Source organism: Colossoma macropomum, unplaced genomic scaffold (genome assembly GCF_904425465.1).
Source record: "Colossoma macropomum unplaced genomic scaffold, Colossoma_macropomum, whole genome shotgun sequence".
NCBI lineage: Eukaryota > Metazoa > Chordata > Actinopteri > Characiformes > Serrasalmidae > Colossoma > Colossoma macropomum.
In genome coordinates, this window is record NW_023494785.1 from 38,840,281 (window position 1) to 38,863,825 (window position 23,545).

Here is a 23,545-nt window from a genome sequence, read left to right on the forward strand (position 1 = left end):
CATTGGTGTCACTGGTGTTACCAATCGTCACTGGTGTTACACATAAGAAAGGTAACACCAGTGACATTTTTAATGAAAAATGCATTTTACAAAATGGCTCCGACAGAGCATCAAACCACACATTGTCAATCATGGAATATCCACTAAAATATGTAATTTAATCCATTTGTATTCTTTGTATTCTAATTTTTCACAATTACCTCAGACCAAAGTCGGTCACACCAGTGACTTCAACTAAAAGCTTCATATGAAATCATGAGCTAAATGAGAAAATCTCTGATAACTGGAAAAACACAGTGGACTTACCATGTGCTTTTTTTTTTATAGATCCTCAGAAAATAGGGAAAATGAAGTTGAGTGATGTCATCAGTGTGATTTTTATTTCAAAATAAGAGTTTTTTTGCTACGTGGTAACACCAGTGACACGACTCCTGGGGACCAGAACTTTCATTATATATTTTATAATATTTATTTGCCATTTGTTTTCTTTGTCATTTAATGTATATATTCCATAGTCATTTATAAATTATTGTAGGTTTTTTCTTCAAAATAGGACATCACCCTTTACACATGACTGTGGTGACAAGCACTTTGGTGGTGCTTGGAATTCTAGATAAGTGATTTAAAAACCAATATTGCTAAATTGATGGCTGAAGAAGGTGTAACTGTTGAAATAACGTATTGTTTTATTTGAAAATGTAAATAAATTGTAACCCTAACCTGTTTTTTTAAGTGTAATATATCTGTAAATGCTAGGGACTCAAAAATGGACGTTTCTGTAGAATGACCCTACTACAACGTGCACCGGATAAATGGTTGATGTGTAGATACAACGTAGGTGTACATAATAAAGTGGCCAGTGATTGATTATCAGCATATACGCAGGAAGCGGATAGATGTTTTCTGTGAACGTTCTTTTTTGGGATTTGGTTTAATTTTTTTTGTTTTCTTTTACTGTTTGCCTTTATTTTGCAACACACTGCTGAACGGAAATCCCGTCAGTTCCTTTGCGTTGTTTTTATTTCCACGCGTATTCCGACAAGCCCCGCCTCCTGCGCTATGTTGACTTGTAGTGTGTATGTATATTTATTCCTGCGATGGGTGTACTGTTTGTGCATATGAAATACTAACTATTATTATCAGTAATAATAGTCGTAGTATTATTTGTTGTTGTTATGCAGAATGCAGACGATATTAGCCAATCCTAGCGCAGGAGGCGGGGCCTGTCGGAATACGGGTGTGAATAAGAAAACCCCGCTGTTAGTTCACGTCTCTCGCGGTGTTCCTCCTCCTTCTCTCTGTGGCCCTTTACCGCGAAATGTGGCAGCGTTTCCGTGAGGGAGCGAAGCAACATGGCTGCTGTTTACTCGGCAGAGGAGTGCAGTCTGCTGCAAACAAACATTGAGATTTCATGTTCCGAAAAGCAAGAGGATATGGCCCAAGAGCCGTGCACAGGTTCAGGGAACAGTGGTGAAGTTTTAGACCTAGAAAACGCCGCGGTGCAGCTGGATTTACGAGCCGGCGGCCATGCACTGGAGGCCCAGCAGCACGAAGAAGAAGAGGCGGTCGTGAACGCTGCGCTTCCACAAATACAAATAAAAGAAGAGGAAACTGAGGAAAATGAATACATAACCGTGAGCCTGAACGTGGCTGGGGAGGATTCCGACGAGCAGACCGACGGAAACGCGAGTTTGTTGGCCGTAGACGAAAGTACCGACGGTGAGTAGTGTTAGCTAAGCTAAGTGTTTCCTTCTCGTTTGCAACAAAGCAGCTAAATCAATAGCGCCGCTAGCTTCACGTGTGTAGCCGTCCGCACTAAAATAAACACCTTATATTTTCCATCGCCACAAATAGAGCCCAGCTGCAGGCTCAAAACGTCAACTGTTTACACAGAATATGGGTATTTTTGTTGTTTCAGTTCTCTGAGGTGTATAGAGCAATGGTGCATTTCCACAAGAGGACGTCGACTGTGAACTTTTAGCTAATTGTGTGATGAAAAGGCCCGTTTTATTCGGATGGCTCGTGGTTTTGAACAGGGTTTGGAAAACTAACGTTACAATAACTATGTTTTAGCTTTGCAGGCCCCTTGTCCTCGGATAGAAGCGTATTTTTATTAGTTTAAAATGGGCTTTTATTAAATGCTAAAGCGCGCGGTGTCAAACATGAATTCAGTGTCTTAAAAGCAGTGTGACTGAAGCAAATCGAGTAAAATGCTGGTAAATACAGGTAAAACTAGTTGTTTCATCGACCAGCCTCTGCCATTTTACCAAGTGTAGTGGTCACGTGACCTACGTCTGTGGCCTGATTGGGTGATTCGGACCGCGGTGTTTTGTGGGAAGTGTAGTTTGCTGCCTCCACTCATCGGTTTATTATGCTGAAACACAAGTGTGGGGCGTAGATCAAACACAATCAAACACAAATAGCCTATAAAATGTAGAAAACATTTAAATGTGTTTTATAAGTGACACTTCTTCCTTTTTATGCCTTAACAGAATATGTCTTTGTTATATTAAATAATTCTTCATTTTTAAAGACAAAATTCTTGTGTATCTTTGATCGAACATTACATTCTTAAAGATGGCTTTTCAAGAGTTCTTTAGTAAAGGAAATGGTTTTCTTAAAAACCATGAGTTCTATATAGAACATGGTGCATGGTGAAATGGTTCTTCAGATTGGTGGAGAATGTATTATATATGATTATGTATAGCACCAAAAAGGGTTCTTCTGTTGTAAAACATAAACCAATAATATCATGTTTACGTCCCCTTCCCCAATCTATCATTAAACAAAATGCTCAGCTAGCTCAGAGACCGTCCCTGATATCACTAGGGATGCAACGGTATGTTATCAAACCATTTGGTACCTCCCCTACGGTTCAGTACACACATGTGAACCATGGTATTATGATGTGCCTGTCAATTTCCTATAATTTACAAAACTTGCTTTTTGCGCTGTAGACTACTCGCACATTGTACACTCAGATCCACAGAACATCTCTGGACCCTATCAGAATTTCTCTGGAGCCTGTCGGCGCTCTGTATGCAAATACGAGCCGGAGAAGAGAGGGGGAGCCGAAACAAATAACCCCTCAGCTCTGTGACAGTGGCAAGCTCTAGCAAGAGAGAAGTTAAGGCCACTGAAAACCGGATAAGTCGTGTCGTGCCGCGCAGCATCCACAAATTTGAAACTTTTTTGTTTTTAATGGAGGTACTCACACCGGTGCTGACACTCCGCGTCGACATGCAGTGGTGCTCGCAACTTCGGCAGCCAGTCTTTTAGGTAAACCGCTTATGGTAAGTTTCCTCCGCTAATGTTACTAACCTAGCGATTTTCAGCTCGTATCTTTCAGCTCAAAAACAGCCAGTTTGTGAAGAGGTAGTAAACGGATACCAAGCGTGACGATTGATGCTGAAATCTATATTTCAGTCAGTTTATACGAGTAAAGTGTAAAAATAAATCAATAAATAAATAAATTGACTTTTATCGGCTCTCCCCGGCAGCATTCTATAACAGTGCTTTGCTATGTGGTACTATTACAGTGTCTCTTCCCACAGGCATTTTAGCAGCAAATTAATTCCTGAACTCATGAAACATCACTGAGAGAAATTGAAAACAAACTGACACGGACATCCTATCTAGCTCTCTATAATGATTTAAAATAAATAAGGCAAAGCAAGTATAGGTGTGCTTCTTAAAGCTAAGAAGCACTTTTAGTGTTTTTCCAATCTTGATTTCAGACAGTAGACAGAAACGAGGCCTAGTCAGTCATGCTGCCATTTTTCTGAGCGGAAAGTGTTATTTGTTTACAGACAAAATAAAGATGTTTTTATTTTGTTCTTAAATATAAATATGCCGAAACTGTACCGTTACTGTGGCCCAAAAACTGTGATGCGTACCGGACCGTGGGCCCACTGTACCGTTGCATTCCTAGATGTCACATTTCACTCGGAAATACACCACGCATTGTGATTTCACGCTAAATTTAATGGCGGAAATGACAAGCTCTTACAAAATGACTGACTAGGCATGGTAATGATTAACTGTTAACAGAGAAAGGTTAATTTATTTTTGATAAATACTTGAAATTTGAATAGGCGGGTTTTTCATTCAACTTGTTTTTGAACTGTATTCGTGAGGGTGCAAGAGCACAACCTGTTCCAGTAGCTCTGCTTTCTGGAGTCGACTCAGACATTTGACTCCTCCTCCACTGGACTAGGTGTGTCCTTGTCTCCACCTAATTTTAACCTGTAGTGCTAGTTCCACTGATAAAAGGATATAGTAGAAATTAAACCATCCTAAATGTAGTTTACATCAGTATTGCAACTAGGACACTTAGTCACGAGAGTACTAAGGTAGGCTACAACTGAGACTGTTTTAAATGTCATGTTGCTTCTGTTTGGTGTAGCCTCAAGCTATAGCCTGCAGACAGTTAGCTTGTGTAGTTAGTCCCATGACCAAAGAGTTTAAAAGCTGCAAGCTACCAACTTTATGTTGATTGTTGTTTAGACTATGCATATGATCTTCACACTAGCCCATGTATGGTTGTTAACTTGGGCTAATGTGTTAGTTGTAAGGAAGCATATTGTTATATACAGTTACATTAGGCTGCATTTTTATTATCAATTTAAATGCTTTTAAATAAAAAGCTGTGTCCCTTTTACACCTGTTTTATTTTTGTATTTACTTCAGTTGACTTAAGTCGACTTTAAGCCTCTCTTATACCTATTGATACGTTATCAGCTTTGATTTTTTTTTTTTCTCTTTTCTCTGGCAACAGGAGTCGTCTTGACCTTCCGTTTTCCCCTTTCTATTTTTAGGGGATTGGCCATTTCGCTGTGAAGATTGCAGTGAGGCCTTTGGGAACAAGGAAGCTTACCTTGAGCATCGTCGGGAGCACACCCATGATGGCCCCATTGTCTGCCTGGACACAGATTCACAGTGGGATGACCTGCTAGTCTCAACAGACGGAGGTCGACGGACATTGTGCTGTGCTCTGTGTGGGCGTATATTTTCAAGCTCAAGAGGGTTTTTCACCCATCAACTTAAACATCGTAGTCAGGACATTAAACAGCAGTCGATTTCAGATACTGGTCAGAGCTTTGACAAACAGAAACTTTTTGAGTGCAAGGATTGTGGTAAGATGTTTACATCAGTTGGCCAATGCCTTAACCATCAACGTTCACACAAGCAGGCCTCGAAGTCTGTTTTTCATCAGTTAGACCATTTAAAAAAGAAATCCTTTCCATGCCCCACCTGTGGACGTTGCTACTCTCGTGCATCAGCTCTTGATGCACACCGTCGTTGCCATGAGGTAAAACTGGTTAAACCACGAAGTGGTGAAACAGAGAAAATTCCCTCAGATAATGAAGTTCCCGTTAAAACTGAACAAACAGACGTTGCAATCTCTGAACAGATAGATGAGTCTGAGAAAAAGCTTTTTGAGTGTGTCTGTGGCAGATCTTTTCGCACCATGTGTGGGCTTGGGACACACCAGAGATTCTCTTCCACCTGTTCGGATACTAGGGTTAAGGTGGAGGCTAAGCGTTCATTCGATTGCAGCGAATGCGGTAAAGCCTTCGTTAGCTCTGTGGCTCTGTCATGTCATCAGCACTGGCATAAAAGACGAGCACGACTTCATGGCAGCGGGCAGAACTTTAAATGTATGGAATGTGGCAGAGTTTTCACCTCGCTGACTTTCTACAATAAACATCAGAGGTTAGCTCACAGTAAAGAGATGCCAGCAAAGTCTTTCCTAAATCAAGTCGTCCATCTCCAGAAGAAGGCATTTGAGTGTCAGGATTGTGGTCTTCGATTTTCTCGTGCCTCTGCACTGCATTCACACGAACTCTGTCACACTGAAGACTTTAATGACATTATAAAGAAGAGCTCTAAAACTGTTGACCAGACACCCAGCTCATACCAGAATGAGCAAGTCAAGGCTGACCACACTGTTGGTGCCATGGTTCATTTACAAGATGCCTTGGAAGTTGACCTTTTGGATAAGGAATTCACCTGTGATGCATCAGGTGATGCAGAGGATCACGAGGTGACTAATAATGGCTTTGAAATTATTAGTATAACTGAATCTGATGATTCTGAAAGTGACTCCCAACCAAGTCAGGACCCTGATCTTGAATTGGTTTGCGAATCAGACCAAGAAGAAAAAGAAGACTTTAGTTTTAACTTGAGCGAAGAAGCTGAGGTGGTCTCTCCTCAGCCAATAAATCCAGAGATGAATGTAAAAATTGTACAGATTGACTATGAGCATTTCAAGGGAGGATTAGTACACGCTGGACAAGAGATGGACACAAGTCCTCCTCAAGAGGCCAAGAAGTATGATTGTCCTGATTGTGGTCGAACATTTATGAAGGCTGTGGCCTTACGTTGTCACATGTTATGGCATAGGGGAGGAATGGGCAAAAAATCTCGTTTTCGAAGAAATGTTGGTGTGACTCCCATCAGAAGAGTTAAGTGTGAGATTTGTGGTCATGAAAGTTTCTCCAAGGCTGCTCACTACTTTCATTTGGGGAAACATGAAGACAGGAAACCTTACAAGTCTATTACATATCAACTTGCAACTCTGCAGAAGAATAGCTTTAAATGTGAAATATGTGGAATGCAATTTTCACGTCTCTCTGCTCTGCACTCTCATCAACAGCATCATGACACAAAGAAACCTTACGCATGCTCGCAATGTGACAAAAGCTATGCAAATCCCAGTGGTCTTTACAACCACCGAAAAATTTGCTGGGGTAAGGATGGCCAAGAAAGAAAGGCAGAGCATTTCAATCCAACCAAGACACTTCTGGGCCCCAAAGTCCATCACTGTAAAAAATGTGGGAAAGGATTTTGGTCTATAGGAGCTTTCATTCATCACAAACAGTACCAGCAACAGTGTGCAGATGTTAGCATGGGCAGTTCAGAAGCCTCCCATCAATCTGAAAGTGGACGTGTAAGACGCAAGAGACGTGGTCGTAAGAGAGGCATTGTGAATCGTAAAACTGGTGAAGAGTCAAAAGAAGAACATAAATGCGACGTTTGTGGAAAATCTTACCGTATGCTTGCCTGCTTTCTTAAGCATCAGCTTATTCATAATGTCAATGGTGCCCCACCTCCTGCAAAGTCATTTGACTATCAGGTTGAACAGTTGAAAAAGAACTCGTACAGTTGTCCTGACTGTGGGAAACTTTTCTCCCGTGCTATGGCGCTTCAGTTCCACATGAAAAGCCATGGCTACGAAACTGGTTTTCCTGCAGAAAAGGCAAAGTTGCCCCATACTTCTGGTGAATTTCAATGCCAGACTTGCCTTGGGTTTTTTGATTGTGTTTCAGCATTACAGATTCATCGACAACACTGCATAAAACCAAAGACGGAATCTGAGGAACAAATGGAGGAGAGTCAGAAAGATGAATCGGAAAAGCTGAATGTAGCCCAAGAAAATGCCAATAATCAAATGCAGACAAGCAAAACTGAGAAGAACCTGAACTCTGAAAATTTGGTCAAAATACATCCAGCTGATTTGAAATATAAATGCGATGACTGTGGCAGAAGTTTCTCAGTTGCAGGTGCACTTAATATTCATAGGAGCATGCACTGCAAAGGCCGTCTTTTCAAGTCAAAATCTCAATGGCAAGTTGCTTTCCATGAAAAAGAGCAGTCGGCCAAATTTCCTTTCATTTGTTCAGAATGCGGGAGGAGTTTTTCGACAAATGCAGCCCTTGGTACACACAAGCGATGGCATAAAGACAAAAGAATGGCCAGACATTTCTCAAAGAGCAATACAATCTCAAGGAAGAACAACCGTGGTGGGAATTTTTCATGCAACTTATGTGGAAAACAATTCTTTTATCTGTGCGTTCTTCGCCGGCATCAGAAATACCACCCACGAGTACAGGCCCCGTCGGAGGCAAAACTTAAGAGCAGTTTTGCTTGTCCAGATTGCGAGGAGTTTTTCTCTAGTGAATCTCTTTTAGCCTCCCACTTGGCCTGCCACCATGCCGGTCCCTCTGATGTTGCTGAGGATGCTGAAAAACTGGAGCCAGAGGTCCCTGTTGGTGTACAAATGTCAGGTCAACCCATCCGACCTTTGTCAAGTTCTCCCATCTCTTTTAAAATGATCCAAACCAAAGGAGACAAGATAAAGGTAAAATATCAATGCAATCATTGCCAAAAGAGCTTCTTAAATATACGAGGTGTTCGTGCACACAAATGGCAGAAACACCGAAGGGTAAGAGGGCGTCCCCCTGGAAATGCCTATGGAGGTACTAAGCCCTTGGCATGCTCAGGATGTGAGAAACGCTACAGTTCTCACGGAGCCCTCTATAACCATGAAAGGTCTTGCAGTGCAGTTAATGGCGATCAGAAACAACCAGTTAGATCTGTTAAACCACATGTAATGGAGGGGTCGTCATTAGCACAACGTTCTTTAGAGTCCACTATGAAGTGTCTCTTCAAATGTCATAAATGTGGCAAAGCTTTTCCCAGCGAGGCTCAGCTAGATGCACATAAAGAGGCGGCCAGGACTCGGCCACATTCTTGTGCACTCTGCTGCCGTGGCTACTGGACTGAAAATCAGCTGCAGCAGCATCTTGCCTGGCACGATGAAATACGCAAACGTCTCCCAACTGAACTCCGGTACAGGCTTAACGCGTCTTCATCGTCTGGCCATGTAAATCAACTCCAATCCTCTACATGTCCTTCAAACGTGAACTCTGTGTCTCTGGCAAAGCTACCCACAACCACTAATTCGCAGTCATGCCTGAACCACAGATGTCATCAATGCGGTGAAACCTTTTTGTCCAAACATGCACTGGAGCAACACCAGACTCTCCACAATAAACATGAGCCCTATCGTTGTTCTCTTTGCCCACAGACATTTGGTGAAATTAGAGATCTCATTGACCATCATCAGGAGTGTTTGGGTGATAAAGAGTTAAGAGACTCTTCGAGAGATGACGAGAGCCTCACTTGTATTGAGTGTGGAACTTCTTTCGATCAGGAAACAGACTTGCATCAGCATTACATTGAGCATGCGCGTGGGGTGGTTTGAATGTTTCTGGTTAGTTTTACCACCACAGTCGGATTATGTTGGACTACAGATTTTCTTTATTTCAGCACTCACTTCAAGACTAATATTTAACTGCTGTTTTCTAACATTGAATGCACAAAAAAACACTGTCTCTAAGTGCTACGGCGCAACTACAGATTTAAGTGCAGCTGCTGCTTTTGAAACATTGCTGGCCTCCCTGTTGAATTTTTACAAATGCCCCGTTCTCAGATTGAAAAGCAAATTATGTAACAGTAGTTGTAATGTAAATGAGTGTTAAATAAACTAAAAATAATGTTCAAGATCCAGTGATGTGTCTTGCAAATGTGATGGCTACTTTAGTTATTCGCCAGTAACTGATTCTGTGACCAGTTGAAGGATCATTAAGGATTATTTCTAAAATCTCTTACATGCTGAAAGATTTTAGATGGTGCATATTTTCAACAATTGTGTTGTTTCTGTTAAAATTAATGTGTAGGCCTAACACTAAACTCATAGAGCCACTTTCCCAGAAAGGGATTAAGCCTGGTTTTGAACTAAATTGCCATGCTAATGATGAATCACCATTAGTGTAGTTTTGGGCTGATCTGGGTCTGGGAAACTGACTTTATATCTTGATTTTTAAAAAAAAAAATTTACCCTGTGAAATGATGTGCATGTGCCACTTGGTTCATTTTGCTCATATGTACAGGGTAAATCAAGTCATTATCTACTCCTATCTATAAGATCTTACTGTTCTCAGAATAGTTGTTTAGGTGGTCCCTGATTTTTGACTTTTCCTGTTTTGTCGCTGTCATAACAAAATCTTTGACATGGTGACTTTATAGGAATAGGAAAACTCAATTTATGTTGATGTAACAACACTATTCCAAGTAATCCTGGACCACTTCTATTGCATATTTTCAAATGACAAAAAAAAGTCCATTAAAAAGTATTGAGGTTTTGATACAACAGTGACAACATATAATCATCTGCAACATGAACTCTTACTTTTAATTGTAGATGTGCTAGATCAGGTTAATAGGTATTGCTATCAGACCACCTTAATAGTTAAAAATACATGGTTTAATACTTCTCCTGTCATTCCATGCTCTTACATGTCCTTATAAATAGCTGACGAGTTGAATCAGGTGTGCTATGACCTTCCGACATTTGTTGTATTGATGATTTTTTTACCCAAACCTTTGCTTCAAAAATACCAATGGACTAAATTGCCATGACTTTCTTTAAATGGACCATTTTTGAATGCTTAGAAAATTAAAAAATAATTTATTGCACATTTCAGCCAGTAGTTAACTTCCCTGTATCTTAGGAATTCAGATATTAACTTCTTTACTTTCCCCTTTCTCACATAGTAAAAAATGTTGAAACGTTCACATCAAAACATCTTTGTGCATATAACTAGGGTGAGCCATGTTAATTAATTAATTGCTACAAAGGACACATTCACTTGAATGGACAGTCACAGACTGATTCATGTCATGTTAGCCTCTGTTGCCAGTGCCTCAGAGCAGTTTGTTTTAACATGTGGCATCGTCCAAGCTGTATATTTAATGTAGAGCATTTCCCGGCAGTCTTTACACTTCTGTTGATCTCTCTTGTCGACTGAAACAGTTTCTAAATGAGTTTGGTCTTGTTTTTGCCGTTATGTACATTTCTTCCCCACACTTTTCTTATTCAGTCTAAGAAGACACCAGTTAGACCTTCAGTATGCCTAACACAGCTTGCGTTCTTATTAACACAACCAACAGATTAGCATTCTGGCATTCAGTAACTGACAGCCGGTTTTCCAATACATGTTATGTAAATCGATGGTGACTATTTACTCTTGTTTCCTTTTTCTTCACGTGTAATTTCTTTTGCCTTGATTAAGCATTAAAAGGAATGTAAATATTTGAAATTACTGTCATTCCAGTTGGGTCATATCCATGGTATGATGATTAAACATGACATGAATTTCAAGTGTGTAGTAGCTCCTCTTTTGAAAGTGATTGTGTATAATTAGGCATTATCTTTTCATTTTTTTTAACTGTACCTTTATCAGATTTTTTTTTTTTGCAATACCTTTGTCTATTTTTGTGGGAAACGAACTGCTGATTATTGAAATAACAAATGCTTTGTAATTAGTCCTTGTTAGTCTGTTATAAGAAATCTGTTGTAATTATGTGTACTATATGATTGAAATACATGAAATGATTATATGAAAATTAGCAAATAAATCTGTGAATATGCTAATCTGGTCTGTTTTATGCAGTAAATGTAATAGTATGAACTTGAACTTGGAGAGAAAATATACCTGAGCTTAGTTGCTTTATTGACTGTATGACCTTGATTATAGTTGATCTCAAAACATCTTCCTCTTTTCTCCAGTGAAACTGTGCAGCATGAGATGCCAGGACTGTGGACAGCAGTTCACTAGCTGGGAAGCTTGTAGGAGCCATCTGCTTAAACATTTGGAGGAAGAGGTTAAGCTAGAGAGAGAACGCAAGAAAAGACCAGTTGTGTCAACTGTCAGTGAGGACAGTGGTCCACGACTGGAGAAGAAAATGAGGATGGACATTAAAGAGGAGGAAATAAGTGGTCCGGGACTGGAGATGGACTTCAAAGAAGAGGAAATATGTGATCCGCGACTGGAGATGGACTTTAAGGAAGAGGAAATCAGCAGTCTACGACTAGAGACAAAAGTGAGGATGGAGAGCACAGAAGAGGAAACAAGTGGTTCACGACTGGAAAAGAAAAAAAGGATGGACAGCAAAGAAGAGGAAACGAGTGGTCCACGACTGGAAAAGCAAACGAGGATGGATGGAAAAAAAGACGAAACGAGTGGTCCACGACTGGAAAAGAAAACGAGGATGGACAGCAAAGAAGACGAAACGAGTGGTCCACGACTGGAAAAGAAAACGAGGATAGATAGCAAAGAAGACGAAACGAGTGGTCCACGACTGGAAAAGAAAACGAGGATGGACAGCAAAGACGAAACGAGTGGTCCACGACTGGAAAAGAAAACGAGGATGGACAGCAAAGACGAAACGAGTGGTCCACGACTGGAAAAGAAAACGAGGATGGACAGCAAAGAAGACGAAACGAGTGGTCCACGACTGGAAAAGAAAACGAGGATGGACAGCAAAGACGAAACGAGTGGTCCACGACCAGAAAAGAAAACGAGGATGGATAGCAAAGAGGAGCAAATAAAGGTAAACAATGTAGACCATGAGCCCCTTTCCGAAAGTAGCTGTCAGATTAAACCCTACGAAATCTTTATTGTTCGCCCCCGCGCTGCACAATCTGAAGAGGGAAACCCCACGTCCAGGGTGTATGTATGTTCCATCTGTGGGAAGATGTACTCCTTTGCTGAATCCTTCAGAAACCATCAGAAGACACATGTCAATCAAAAAAAGAATGGGGAGTTCTCTTGCAAGGAATGTGGCAAATCTTTTGCTCGTGCAGCAGGCCTGGCTGTTCACATGCGATATCACAGGCAGGCCAATCTGGATGAGCTCCCCAGTCTCCGCTGTGAACAGTGCGACAAGGACTTTCACACTACACACACATTTATGGCTCACCAGAAAATGCACAAGCAGAAGCCGTTTTGGTGTCACAAATGTAGAAAAGGATTCAAAAGTAGAGCAACATTAGACAAGCACTTGCTTGGCCATGACGTTGGGAAATATAGATGTCTCGTTTGTCAGAAGGCCTTTCAGCTTGTGTCTGAACTTCGTCACCACTTGGACATTCACAGGGCTCCTAAGCCTCATAGGTGTGACGTCTGCCAAAGAAACTTTTCTCACCTGGGTAACCTAATAATCCACCGCAAGAAGCATTTAGAGATGTCCAAGGATGGGAAAAAGGATGCTCGGTTTGCAGAGAGACAAGTTAAGAAGAAGCGGGTTGTGGGAGGCTCTAATATGACGGTTAAACGTGTAGATGGCTCAGAGTGTCCGGCGCAAGATGTTGAAAGTGATGACGATTCTACTTCTAGTGAATCTTCTGATTTATCTGCCAGTACAGGTACATCAGACTCATCGGATTCTTCATCAGAATCATTGGCCGGAGAGCAAGAAAAGGAACGTATAGTCGTAGAGGAAGGCAAGGGAGAGTTGGAGGAAGGGGAAGTACAGGAACCTAAGGGTTCCGGTTCTTGTATGCCTTTCAGCCATCCTCTTTCCTGTATCTCTGAGGGTTTTTCTTCATGCTCTCCAGCTGATGAATCAGATGACGAGTCTGACGTGTCTGTGCTGGCAGGTAAATCAGTATCATCTGATTGTTCATCTTCCTCTTCCACTTTGTCTGTGGGTTCCCCTTTGTGTTCTCAGGCTGAAGAATTAGATGATGAATCGAATGTGTCCATGCTGGCAGAGGAATCGGACTCATCGGATTCTTCATCTGATTCATCAGCCAGAGTGCATGAGGAGGAACCCACAGACATGGAGGAAGGACAAGAGTTGGATGATTCCGAGTCAACTGTCAGCATAGGCATATCAAACTCCTCTTATTCTTCATCCGATTCATCAGCGGGGGAGCTAGAAGAAGGAGAGATTAAAGACATTGGAGAACTGGCGTCTGGGGTGCAGTGGGCATGTTTTGAATGTGGTGCTTGTTTTTTTAAAGAACCTGAACTTCACATTCATTACATGAAACATGCAAATGGAATGACTTGATCTTGTTTCGTCTTTTGTTGAGAAAACAAGATCAAATTTCTTTGATTTGTTCTTTCCTACCTTTTTATTATTGTTTAAGATGCTCATGTTATAGAAATGGGCGAGACAGTAAGCCGACAAGTTTCATAGACCTGTTCGTCGTTGTTTGGCCACAAAATTACTGAGGTTATCGGCTTAGCATGTCTTTATACGGCTTTGGAAAATTTAAAGCTGGAGTCTGCACTTCCTGTGTCGTTCATTTGCCATGTATAATCTGGTTAGATTATAATGTGCAAACTAAGGTAAAATAGATTAGTTGAATAGGGAAAAATTAGCGATCAAAACTTGTATTCTCTTGTTTTTTTTTTTTTTTATCAGATCTTATTTTAAATTTGTATTCTGCTCCCATATCTTGTTTAAATTTTAAAAGTATGGAGGATTGAATAAACATGCACACATGAACAGTCTTCAACATAAAACAAATAAAGGTTATGGAGTGCCTTAATACCAGAACAATGACCTTTTCCTAATGTGCTATTTTAAGTTTCCAGTTAATTGTTTTACATTCAAGTGAGCAACAGTATTTACATGTAGGAATCAATGAATGCATTTCCAAAAATTTGGTATTTGTATTGATTAAGCTATGTGTAGTGGTCTCTATTTGCATGTTACCTTGAAGGAGTTTTGCCTCCGATAGATCAATCAAAGAAGATGCGTTTGGACAGTTGGTAAATTTTGAAAAAAAAAATAAAGGTTACAATGATTTTGTTGGCTGTGCTGAGGGATTCAGCCAAGTGGTGTATACACACAGGGTCCTCCACAATTATTGCCACCCCTGGTAAACATGAGCAAAACAGGCTGTAAAAAAACATTCTTTACTGCTTATCCTTTTTGATCTTTCATTCAAAAGTGAACAAAAATCTAACCCTTTATTTAAACTGTAATAATTGAAATAAACTAAATTTTGTCTTGAAATATTTTTCTTAAATCAATGAGTGCCACAGTTGTTGGCACCCCTAGAAAATTTTTGAGTGAACTCTAACTGAAGTATATTCCCATTCATATTTTATGTTTTAAAGTTCACCTGAGCAATTAGGAACACTTAAACGGTCAGCCATAACTTTGTTTCTTTAGGCAGAATATGTGAAATGAAACACAGGACAAATTCCCTCAGTCATCCATCGTTATGAGAAAGACCAAAGAATACAGCAAAAACATAGGAAGAAAGGTTGATGAGGTGCCCAAATCAGGAAATGATGAGAAAGTGGCTGAAAATGCCCATTTCCACTATCAGGGTGATAATAAAGAAGCTTATATATTATAATTATGAAGGTTATGTATGTACATATATAGTTACTTTGCTTTAAAGTGATCTCAAACCAAGTGAAGTTAAAAAAAATGTATTTTTTCTAATGTGGCTTTTGACACTTATTCATACTGTACATCTATGATAAAGTGTCATACATTGGTAAAACAGTAGGTGCTAGTAATCTTGAAGCGTGAAATATTTCTATAATTTTCCATTTTTTGAAAACAGTACCGTAAAAAAAATGAAATGTTGGGTCAACTTAAAATTTGAGGACGGCTTCACGGTTTTTTGAGTTACTTCCACTTGAGGGCGCTAGTGTTCACCCAACTCGAACGTATTAGCAGCACTGCTGTGTCTGATCACTTCATAACAGCTCAACACACACTAACGCACCACCAGCACGTCAGTGTTACGGCAGTGCTTACAGTGATGCACCACGGTAATGTGGGGGTTATGATCACTGAAAAACAGGGTGAACGAGGGCTAAAAGGTATGCAGAAAAACAGGTAGAATGTAATCTGTAAGTTAGCAATACCATAAAAAGCTCTCGTTCCCTCTCGGCTCAGGTGCTCCGTTAATGAGAGCCAGCTGGTGCTGATCTGGCTGGCAGCGTGAGCGCCTTTTAAAGAGCTGAGAGGAAACAGCGCTCGCTGTTCTGCCTCCCCGTCACCGCCCCCAGCTTGCAGCGCGGCCGCCCGGGTCGAACGTGAGGAGTCCTGAAGCGGCTTCTCTGCGGCACAGGGGCCGGGCCCGGGCGGCGGAGCTCGAACTCGCTCCTCGCCGTGGTGCCTCTCGTGGCCGCTACTGCCGTCCTGTCCGAGGTTCGTCGCCGCTGGGTGTTCGGGCCCCTCCTTCCTGCCGGCTCTCGCCGCCGTCATCGTCGGGGCCCGGGGGGCGGGCGCATGCCACACCATCATATTGGCAACATTTAGTGTTTAAAGATGCAGTAAAATATAAAGAAATAGATACTAATAACATAAAAAGCAATACTATAACAATACTAAAAGTAAAGCACCTGGGACAAGCTGTAAGTCCTGATCAGTCGAGAACCCGATGGATATCTGTAGGAGGAGAGAACATTTGTTAAAAGTTTAAAATGCTAACTTCAGCAACTGAAACAGATACAGGCATATTTCTGTAGACCAAATAAACTTGTACAGCATTGAAGCCTCTCAAATCCAGTAAAGATGTTGCTTTCATAACTCAAAAATACAGATACTTTTTTGTTCCTGACCTCTTCTGGGCTCAGATGGCCAGCGAGGAGCAGGGTGGACAATGCAGGTGGAATCTGCGTCGGTACAGGTGGAGTCTGCACTTATATTTTTTTGCTGAAACATCAGTTGCAGAGACTCACCCATACCTGTCCTGATTCTGATGTGCCAAAACTCTTAGCCAAGACCGCCTCACAGCAGCCGAGCTCGGGCCGTCTCTTCATGTTACCTGGGTTATTAGCCCATTAGCATGTTAGCTGGCGTTATCTAGCTAATGGCCAGTCTACTATAGAAAAATATACAGGGTGTCCCAAAAAATTCAACATCATTTGAGATGTGAATATCTGAGTAACTACATGACCTGGGCAAATGAAATTAAATGGACTTCATGTACATCACAATACAATATTTATTTATCAAAATTCAAACAAGAAATTCAGAGGGATGTAGATTTATAACCGATTTCACAAAGCTTCACAAATGTAATATCTTCTGATACTGGTGGCATTTTATTGAATTTTCTCAAAAATGCACGCTGCACACTCTTGTTTGACTGTGTTGGAGCATATTCTAACACACAAAAAGACTTTTCATTTCTAGTGAACGCCATTCTTCAACCTGAAAAAAAAACATTAAAAATTAAACTTGGTTATTTTTTACATATTCTGTTAAAAATTGAGATCATTTGAGGGAGAATTGGCTGTTATTAGACGATGAAATTATATAAATTTTTTTGGGACACCCTGTACTTTGTCCAGAGTTTGTCCAGAGTCTGTTAATGGCTGTTTTTGTTAACTTATGCAGCAAAAATATGTTTATGTGTAGTTTTGTACACTGGGTTTGATATACTCTGTTATGTAGCTCCGTGTTTATAGAGAATCAGTTGGACGCTACTGGATCAGTTTATACTAGAACTCATGGAAAGACGTTACATCAACGTGAAATGGTCAGCTGATGCAGGGCGTGTGCTGTGACACAGTCATGAACTCAGTACAGGTTGTTGAGTCAGAAAGATCATCAAGAGAAAGTTGGGCCAACTATGTATTTTAAATTTGCACTACATTTAGCAAGTTGGATTTTTTACAGTGATATTCAGAGAAACAGATGGACTACAGTCTGTAACTGTAGAGCTACAAAGTGCTCCTATATAGTAAGTGGAGCTGATAAAATTTAATGTAATGGCTGTTCAGTGTATATTAAAGCAAAAGGAATCAGGACACTGAGTACAGTTTAGTGAATTCAAAGAGGTTGTGTTTAACATGTTAATGTGGTGTTTGACGTTGGTTTAATAAGGGTAAGCCGTGAAAGATTAATATTCAAAGTGTAATAGGAGTGTTAAACATTATTATTGTATAATTGTACATTCTCCTTTTGTATTAAAGCAAAAACATAAGTGGGATGCTACATAAAACAGAATCAGTCTGAGTTTTTATCTATTATCCATTTCAGTAGAGGTTATCAGGCATTTCAGTAAAAATGTCATGGTGCTAGTCTTAGGCTTAATCTGGGTCTCAGGAACAGCCCTATATTCTGATTGGTAGAATTAACCAGGGAAATGTTGTGCTTGTGTTTTTTAGGAAATTACACAGAAGCCTCAACAACTAAATATAATACCACATTTTTGAGTATTTAGTTTTAAACTCAACTTTGGAAATGCGGAAAAACTTCCCGGCAGATTTCTGGAAAACTCTAGGAATATTTTTCCAGACCTCCAAAGTTCAGTGTATGAAGTTGGTTGCACAATCCAAGTAATTCAAGTCCATTTTCCTGAGATCAGCAGCAGCTTCTTTGTTTCATCTGCAGCATTTCAGGATGGACAGAAACACCTGTGGATTTGTTCAGATGGGAAACAACAGTGGAGCTTGATTATCTGTCAAAGATGAAAGCTTTAAGTGCTGTTTATCTGATGGTGAAAGTTTTGGTGGTCTAGCAGGTCTTGCCTGGTTGTCAGGAGTCCCAGTTTCTGCCTTTTTTATACCAGTGGATTATCTTATATCTGAACTCCTCAGAACAATGAATAACTTGTAATGGCCATTTTGACTGAAACTGAGTTAATAAAGTTTGACCTCTCACTTTTATACAGCACCCATACATTTGTAATGTTAATGAGGAGACCAATGTAACATTTGAAATGAATAACAGCAAAAACTCAAGCTTATTCTGTGTTTTACACAGTATGATATCTATGTTTTTGCTTATTCTTAAAAAACAAACAGTAAACATGCACTTCATGCTTTTGCTTAATCAGATAACTTTATTGAATGAGGTCCAAACTTGATCCTAAACACTGCATAACAACTTTCACTCTTAGTTGTTGGCCATGCTGTCTTTGACCCAGTCGGTATAGCGACAGACTTCAGTATAAACGCCAGGATAGCCAGGGAACGCACAACGAAAGCCCCAGGATACGACCCCCTGCAGCTTCCCATTGCACACAATAGGACCCCCTGAGTCAGCCTGGGACAAGAAAAGAACAAAAAGCAAAAGAGAATGTGGGATTATTTCCCTCTACAATGAACTCAAAGGAATGATTCAGTACTGTAACTTATAACTGACGCACTGACGTGGAGGTTAGAAGCTGAATACTGGTAAGAACCATCTAGCCTACATCAGGAGAAACAAAGTTTCATAGAAATTGTTGGTACTAATCTCATAGACTTTGCACTGTAGGTTCATTAAAGCTTTTTAATAACTGTAAAATGCACCAATTCATCTTATATTTAGCGATATTGAATTCTATGCTGGCTTTGCATGTTGTTTTGTACAATGCCACTAATGAATCGTTCAAATGAACTGAAACTGACAGTGTGAAAGAGTCATTTTACTTCCCACAACTACTTGCAAATCTGATTTTTACCTGGCAGGAATCTTTACTTCCGTCGAAGAAGCCAGCACAGAACATGTTGTTTGTGACTTTGAGTGAAATCTTCTCATAAGAAGCCGCACACTTTGAGTGAGAGACCACAGGCAGATCCAAACACTGCAGTACGTTTGCATAGTTCTCTGGAAAACAGTAGACAAGATCTTACGAAAAATCAAACCCCCTTATTCCAGTACATAAAACATGCACTGTGTCCGAAGCTTGTTCCTTTACTTTTGTGCTAGAGCTACGAGGCTAATATAACTAAGACGTGTGGAATCTTATAGCCCACCAATTAGCATCACGCAAAATAAATCACATTTCATCACGACAGCCCTAAATCATTTCAAGCTACAATCTGAAATAGACTCATGCAGTTTTTGACGCTTTATGAGACATACTGTTAAAAATATAACTTAAATGTGTTGTTGTGCATTGGAATATATTTGATAAACAAGCAAAGAATTTTAGATTTTAGAAATTTTGGGTTAAATTAAAACAAGATTTCTTTCTTTATAGCAGATTAAACACTTCTGAACTTCAGGTAATGCCACAGCGTACTACAGGACGAAGTATTGGTCAAACTGATTTATATAAACACTTTTTCTCTAATCATGTCCAATTCCAACCATACATTTCTAATACTTAACATTGCTTAACAACTTGACTTGCTTTGAAATCACTTTAAAGTACAATGAAAAGCAGCATTAAAGTGCTGCTCGCCTCACCTCCAGTTTTGATCTGATTACCCCATCCAGATACCAGGCACTGCTCCCCTTCCTTTGAACATGTGGTTGCCAGGGGGATCGGCTGCACATACTCATTGAAAACGACAGGCTGACTCAGCTTGACCAGCATCAAGTCATTGTCCAGCGTGTCTTCATTGTAGTCAGGATGAAGTATGAACTTCTCTGGCCTGATCGTCTGCTCTGTGCCTTCATCTTTGAACAAATGGTGCTCTCCCAGATGGAGAGTAAAACCAGTTGCCCTTTAAATAAAAGGAAAAATGATGTATTTTCCCTCCTTCAATGAGTTTGTTTGGTTGGAATATCATAACTTTGACAGAAACATAAGTAGTACATCCTGATATACTAACAGTTAAACAAGGAAAATGTTTCAGTATCTGCAAGATTTGATTCCTCCCTCATGAATTTCTTTACTGCTCATCTTCAGTTGAGAAACAAAGAAAGTACTGCGAGATACTCACGGCTTGTAACAGTGAGCAGCGGACACTGCCCACCTATCGCTGATTAAGGATGCACCGCACCACCAGTCTTCACCATCTTTTCTTAGCAACACCTGCCAAGGCTGGGAGTGAGGTGGACACTCGAACCCTCCGATGATCTTATCGTCTTCAGCTCTGCTACATGCTGTTTCACAAACGTTTCAAGAAATGTTAGCACAACATAAATGCAGCTTGATGGCGAAAGTTGCTATGGTGTCCCAGGTGGTTGCTAAGTTCTTGCTAAGCCATTTGGTCAAATCTTAATTCTCATTACCAACGTTCATCTTCTTTTGATGAAACAAAATAGTTTGAACTACTTTAACTTTTAACTACTTTAACGCTTAACTGTGATCTTTTTACTTGTAAAATATAAGCAGTAAAAAGTAAAAAACGCAATAGCTGTCACTGTGTTGTGGTAAAGAGATAAAAGTTCAAAATACGATATATTGTAAAACATACATATTTACTAATTAGCTGTAAAATACTTAGTCTGGCAACAGTTTTGATTCTAAAAAAAGTTGTGAAAATAACATTATTTACACGTCGATCTTTAATTCTTACTGTATTGCGGTAATGAGAATTTGGTGACTTTAGTTAGGACTTTATTAAAAATCTGTTTAAAATAATTAAAACAGGTTTCAACCAGGAATTATTATTGTATATCCAGAAAAGAAAACTTTAAGTAATTTTAATTTTGCAGTATATAGCATGTTTCATGAGAATTTCCCAAATAAAACTGGGCATCAGTGTGGACCACAGGATTATCGACAACACTGTAGGATTATAGTGATGGGTGATGTGCTTAAAATCAATCTAAAGAGACACTCATTACCTTAACATGAACTTACAAGGAGAAATGTTTGAGCCTGGGCTCCATTAATTCAGTAAAAACAACTAGATTTCCAGTCAACTTTCATGTTCACAAAGAGTCCTCTAAGTAAGCATGCGCAAGGTCGAAAGATACCCAAGGCAGAATCTGAACATTTGGGGTCCCTTAGCGACATTCTACTGGTGGGCCCCATCTATTCCAATCGTATTATACTGGACACAAGGATAGGGACTGGCTGTGGGGCCTCTTGAAGTTCAGGGGCCCTAAGCGACTGCCTATTTCTCCTACAGCAAGAAGAAATGGGAAAGAGATACTCACCCACAGCCACTAGCAGCACAACAGCCACAACAGACCTCATTATTACTGATGGAGGATCAACAGTGAAGGAGGACTGACAGACTGAATGAGGGCTGTATATATATGTAAGTGCTGTGCAGCACCTGGGAGGAGCCCAGACACAGCCAGTAAGAAGAAAACTTTTTTTTATATTTCTGAAACTTACCAACTGTTCAAACTCATCTTATCTGGTTATGCTGTCAAAGAAAACTCCTTCAAGATAACACACACACACACACACACACACACACACACACACAGGCCACTGAATGTAGCCACTCAATACCAAATTATTAGAAAACTCATTTTATTCATACTGTTTATGTTAATCTGAAAATTTCCAAGACCAAAACTACAGTATTGGGACACCTACAGGAGCTTTTATGACATCCTATTCTAAATCCATATGCATTAATATGCAGTTGGTCCCCCTTTTCTGATATAACAGCTTCCTCTCTTCTGGGAAGCTTTCTACAAGATTTTGGAGTGTGTCTGTGGGAATTTCAGTTCCCCAAGGGTACGAGGGTCCCTCAGACTGACTCAATTTCAAAATCCTCCATAAACTCGAATCATGTCCAAATGGGACCACTTAAAGTTAATTTCACAACAATTATTAATTTCAATAACTGAAAAGCTTATGAACAACAGAAACCATGTTAAGAAGGAATGATGATAATTAACATTTGAACTGTTTATTGTGTAAGATGTCCAGTTCTGTCCATCACCTTCTCCAATATTTAAATATTTCACATTAAAAGTGCACATAGGCTTATAGTGTAGCTAATTAGGTGCTTTAATCCTGCATGATTCAACTGAAATAATTCATTTCAATATCTGCATTTATTTAAAGGTTCAATCAAGACAAACCAGGATTACACATATGAACCTGGATTAAAAGAAAGAAATAAAGAGAAAGCAGTCAGTAAATAGTCACCGTCAGATTTACATGGCATGTACTGTGTGATCTGTAGACTCTGACTGGGCAATGCTAATGGAAAATATTTTGACCAGACCTTCTGTGGAAAGTCTATATCAGTCTGTTATTACGTATGCAAGGATTCAGGGCCAGCATTACATTATAGGAGGTCATAGTGGTCATTCCCTACTGACTCACCTAGAGCCTGTCCAGTGATGTCACAGATTTCCATGAGGAAAATCAAGCAAACACAAGTTTAATTTACACATCTGCAAAATTTCAAAGCTGTGCTCCAAATAGTTTTGAAGTTTTAAATCTTAAATAAAGTCTTAAATTCTGAGAACTGCTTACAGAAAGAATGAACTGAAATATTTACTAACTAGAAATATAACAAGAAATATTTACTGACTATATTTATGACATTTAGAATAACATTTCACTTTAAATGATTCATTTTGCTAAATTCCTTCAGCAGAAACATTTATTGAAGGGTCTCCTATTTATGTCAGATTGTACAATATTTCTTTCAATCTTTCAGTCAGTTCTCAAAGTGTTTTTTGTCTAAATGTAGGTTTTATGTAGTATTAAATTTGTGAATTATTCAGTAATTAATGCATGCATTAATTACCCTATCACTTTACAATAAACCTAAATCTAACCACCCTACATTTTAAAAAAATTGGTTCTTTAAGGGTTCTTTAGGAAGAAAATGGTTCTGAATAGAACTATGTACACTCAAAGAACCCTTTGCATGATTAAAGGATTCTTTGCATGGGGAAAGGGTTATTCAGATAGTTCTGTATAGAGCTTCAGTTCTGTATAGAACCATTTTTGAAAAGGTTTCTATATAGCACCAAAAAAGTTCTTCTATTGCTACAATAGCTAGAACCTGCGTCGGTACAGGTGGAGTCTGTCCTTATATTTTTTTGCTGAAACATCAGTTGCTGAGCGTCGCCCATACTTGTCCTGATTCCAATGTGCCAAAACTCTTAGCCAAGACCGCCGCACAGCAGCCGAGCTCAGGCCGTCTCTTCATGTTAGCTGTGTTATTAGCCCATTAGCATGTTAGCTGGCGTTATCTAGCTAATGGCCAGTTTACTATAGGAAAATATACTTAGTCCAGCTACAGAGAACGTACAATATAAACCAAATAGAGTCGGCTAACGGCTGTTTTTT

At 39.8% G+C, this 23,545-nt stretch overlaps 2 protein-coding genes across 3 annotated transcripts; one reads left to right on the top strand and one right to left on the bottom strand.

Annotated features, from left to right (window-relative positions):
* The first annotated feature begins 1,237 nt into the window (after positions 1 to 1,237).
* si:ch211-261d7.6 (zinc finger protein 721) lies at positions 1,238 to 14,527 on the top strand. 2 transcript variants are annotated; one of them, XM_036593657.1, is made up of 2 exons: positions 1,238 to 1,719; positions 4,818 to 11,281. In XM_036593657.1, exons 1-2 carry the CDS (start codon positions 1,353 to 1,355, stop codon positions 9,047 to 9,049), a joined length of 4,599 nt encoding a protein of 1,532 aa, XP_036449550.1. In that variant the 5' UTR covers positions 1,238 to 1,352; the 3' UTR covers positions 9,050 to 11,281. The 2 variants fall into 2 exon arrangements, with proteins under 2 accessions (XP_036449550.1, XP_036449557.1); XM_036593664.1 differs by lacking the exon at positions 4,818 to 11,281 and adding an exon at positions 11,417 to 14,527 and having other exon boundaries at positions 1,245 to 1,719.
* Positions 14,528 to 18,430: 3,903 nt separating this feature from the next.
* LOC118823874 (trypsin-4-like) lies at positions 18,431 to 21,568 on the bottom strand. The gene is made up of 5 exons (XM_036593720.1): positions 21,436 to 21,568; positions 20,271 to 20,433; positions 19,792 to 20,051; positions 19,061 to 19,206; positions 18,431 to 18,660 (listed from the first exon to the last, which is right to left on the bottom strand). Exons 1-5 carry the CDS (start codon positions 21,473 to 21,475, stop codon positions 18,511 to 18,513), a joined length of 759 nt encoding a protein of 252 aa, XP_036449613.1. The 5' UTR covers positions 21,476 to 21,568; the 3' UTR covers positions 18,431 to 18,510.
* Positions 21,569 to 23,545: the final 1,977 nt, after the last annotated feature.

Excerpts from the sequence above, each read along its gene's own strand:
- LOC118823874 (XM_036593720.1), bottom strand. The coding sequence starts at position 21,475 with ATGAGGTCTGTTGTGGCTGTTGTGCTGCTAGTGGCTGTGG. Across the intron at positions 20,052-20,270 it reads GCTGCTCACTGTTACAAGCC|GGCAACTGGTTTTACTCTCC; the intron begins GTGAGTATCTCG and ends TTTTATTTAAAG. Across the intron at positions 18,661-19,060 it reads GAAGTAAAGATTCCTGCCAG|GCTGACTCAGGGGGTCCTAT; the intron begins GTAAAAATCAGA and ends TTCTTGTCCCAG.
- si:ch211-261d7.6 (XM_036593657.1), top strand. The coding sequence starts at position 1,353 with ATGGCTGCTGTTTACTCGGCAGAGGAGTGCAGTCTGCTGCAAACAAAC. Across the intron at positions 1,720-4,817 it reads CGTAGACGAAAGTACCGACG|GGGATTGGCCATTTCGCTGT; the intron begins GTGAGTAGTGTT and ends TTCTATTTTTAG.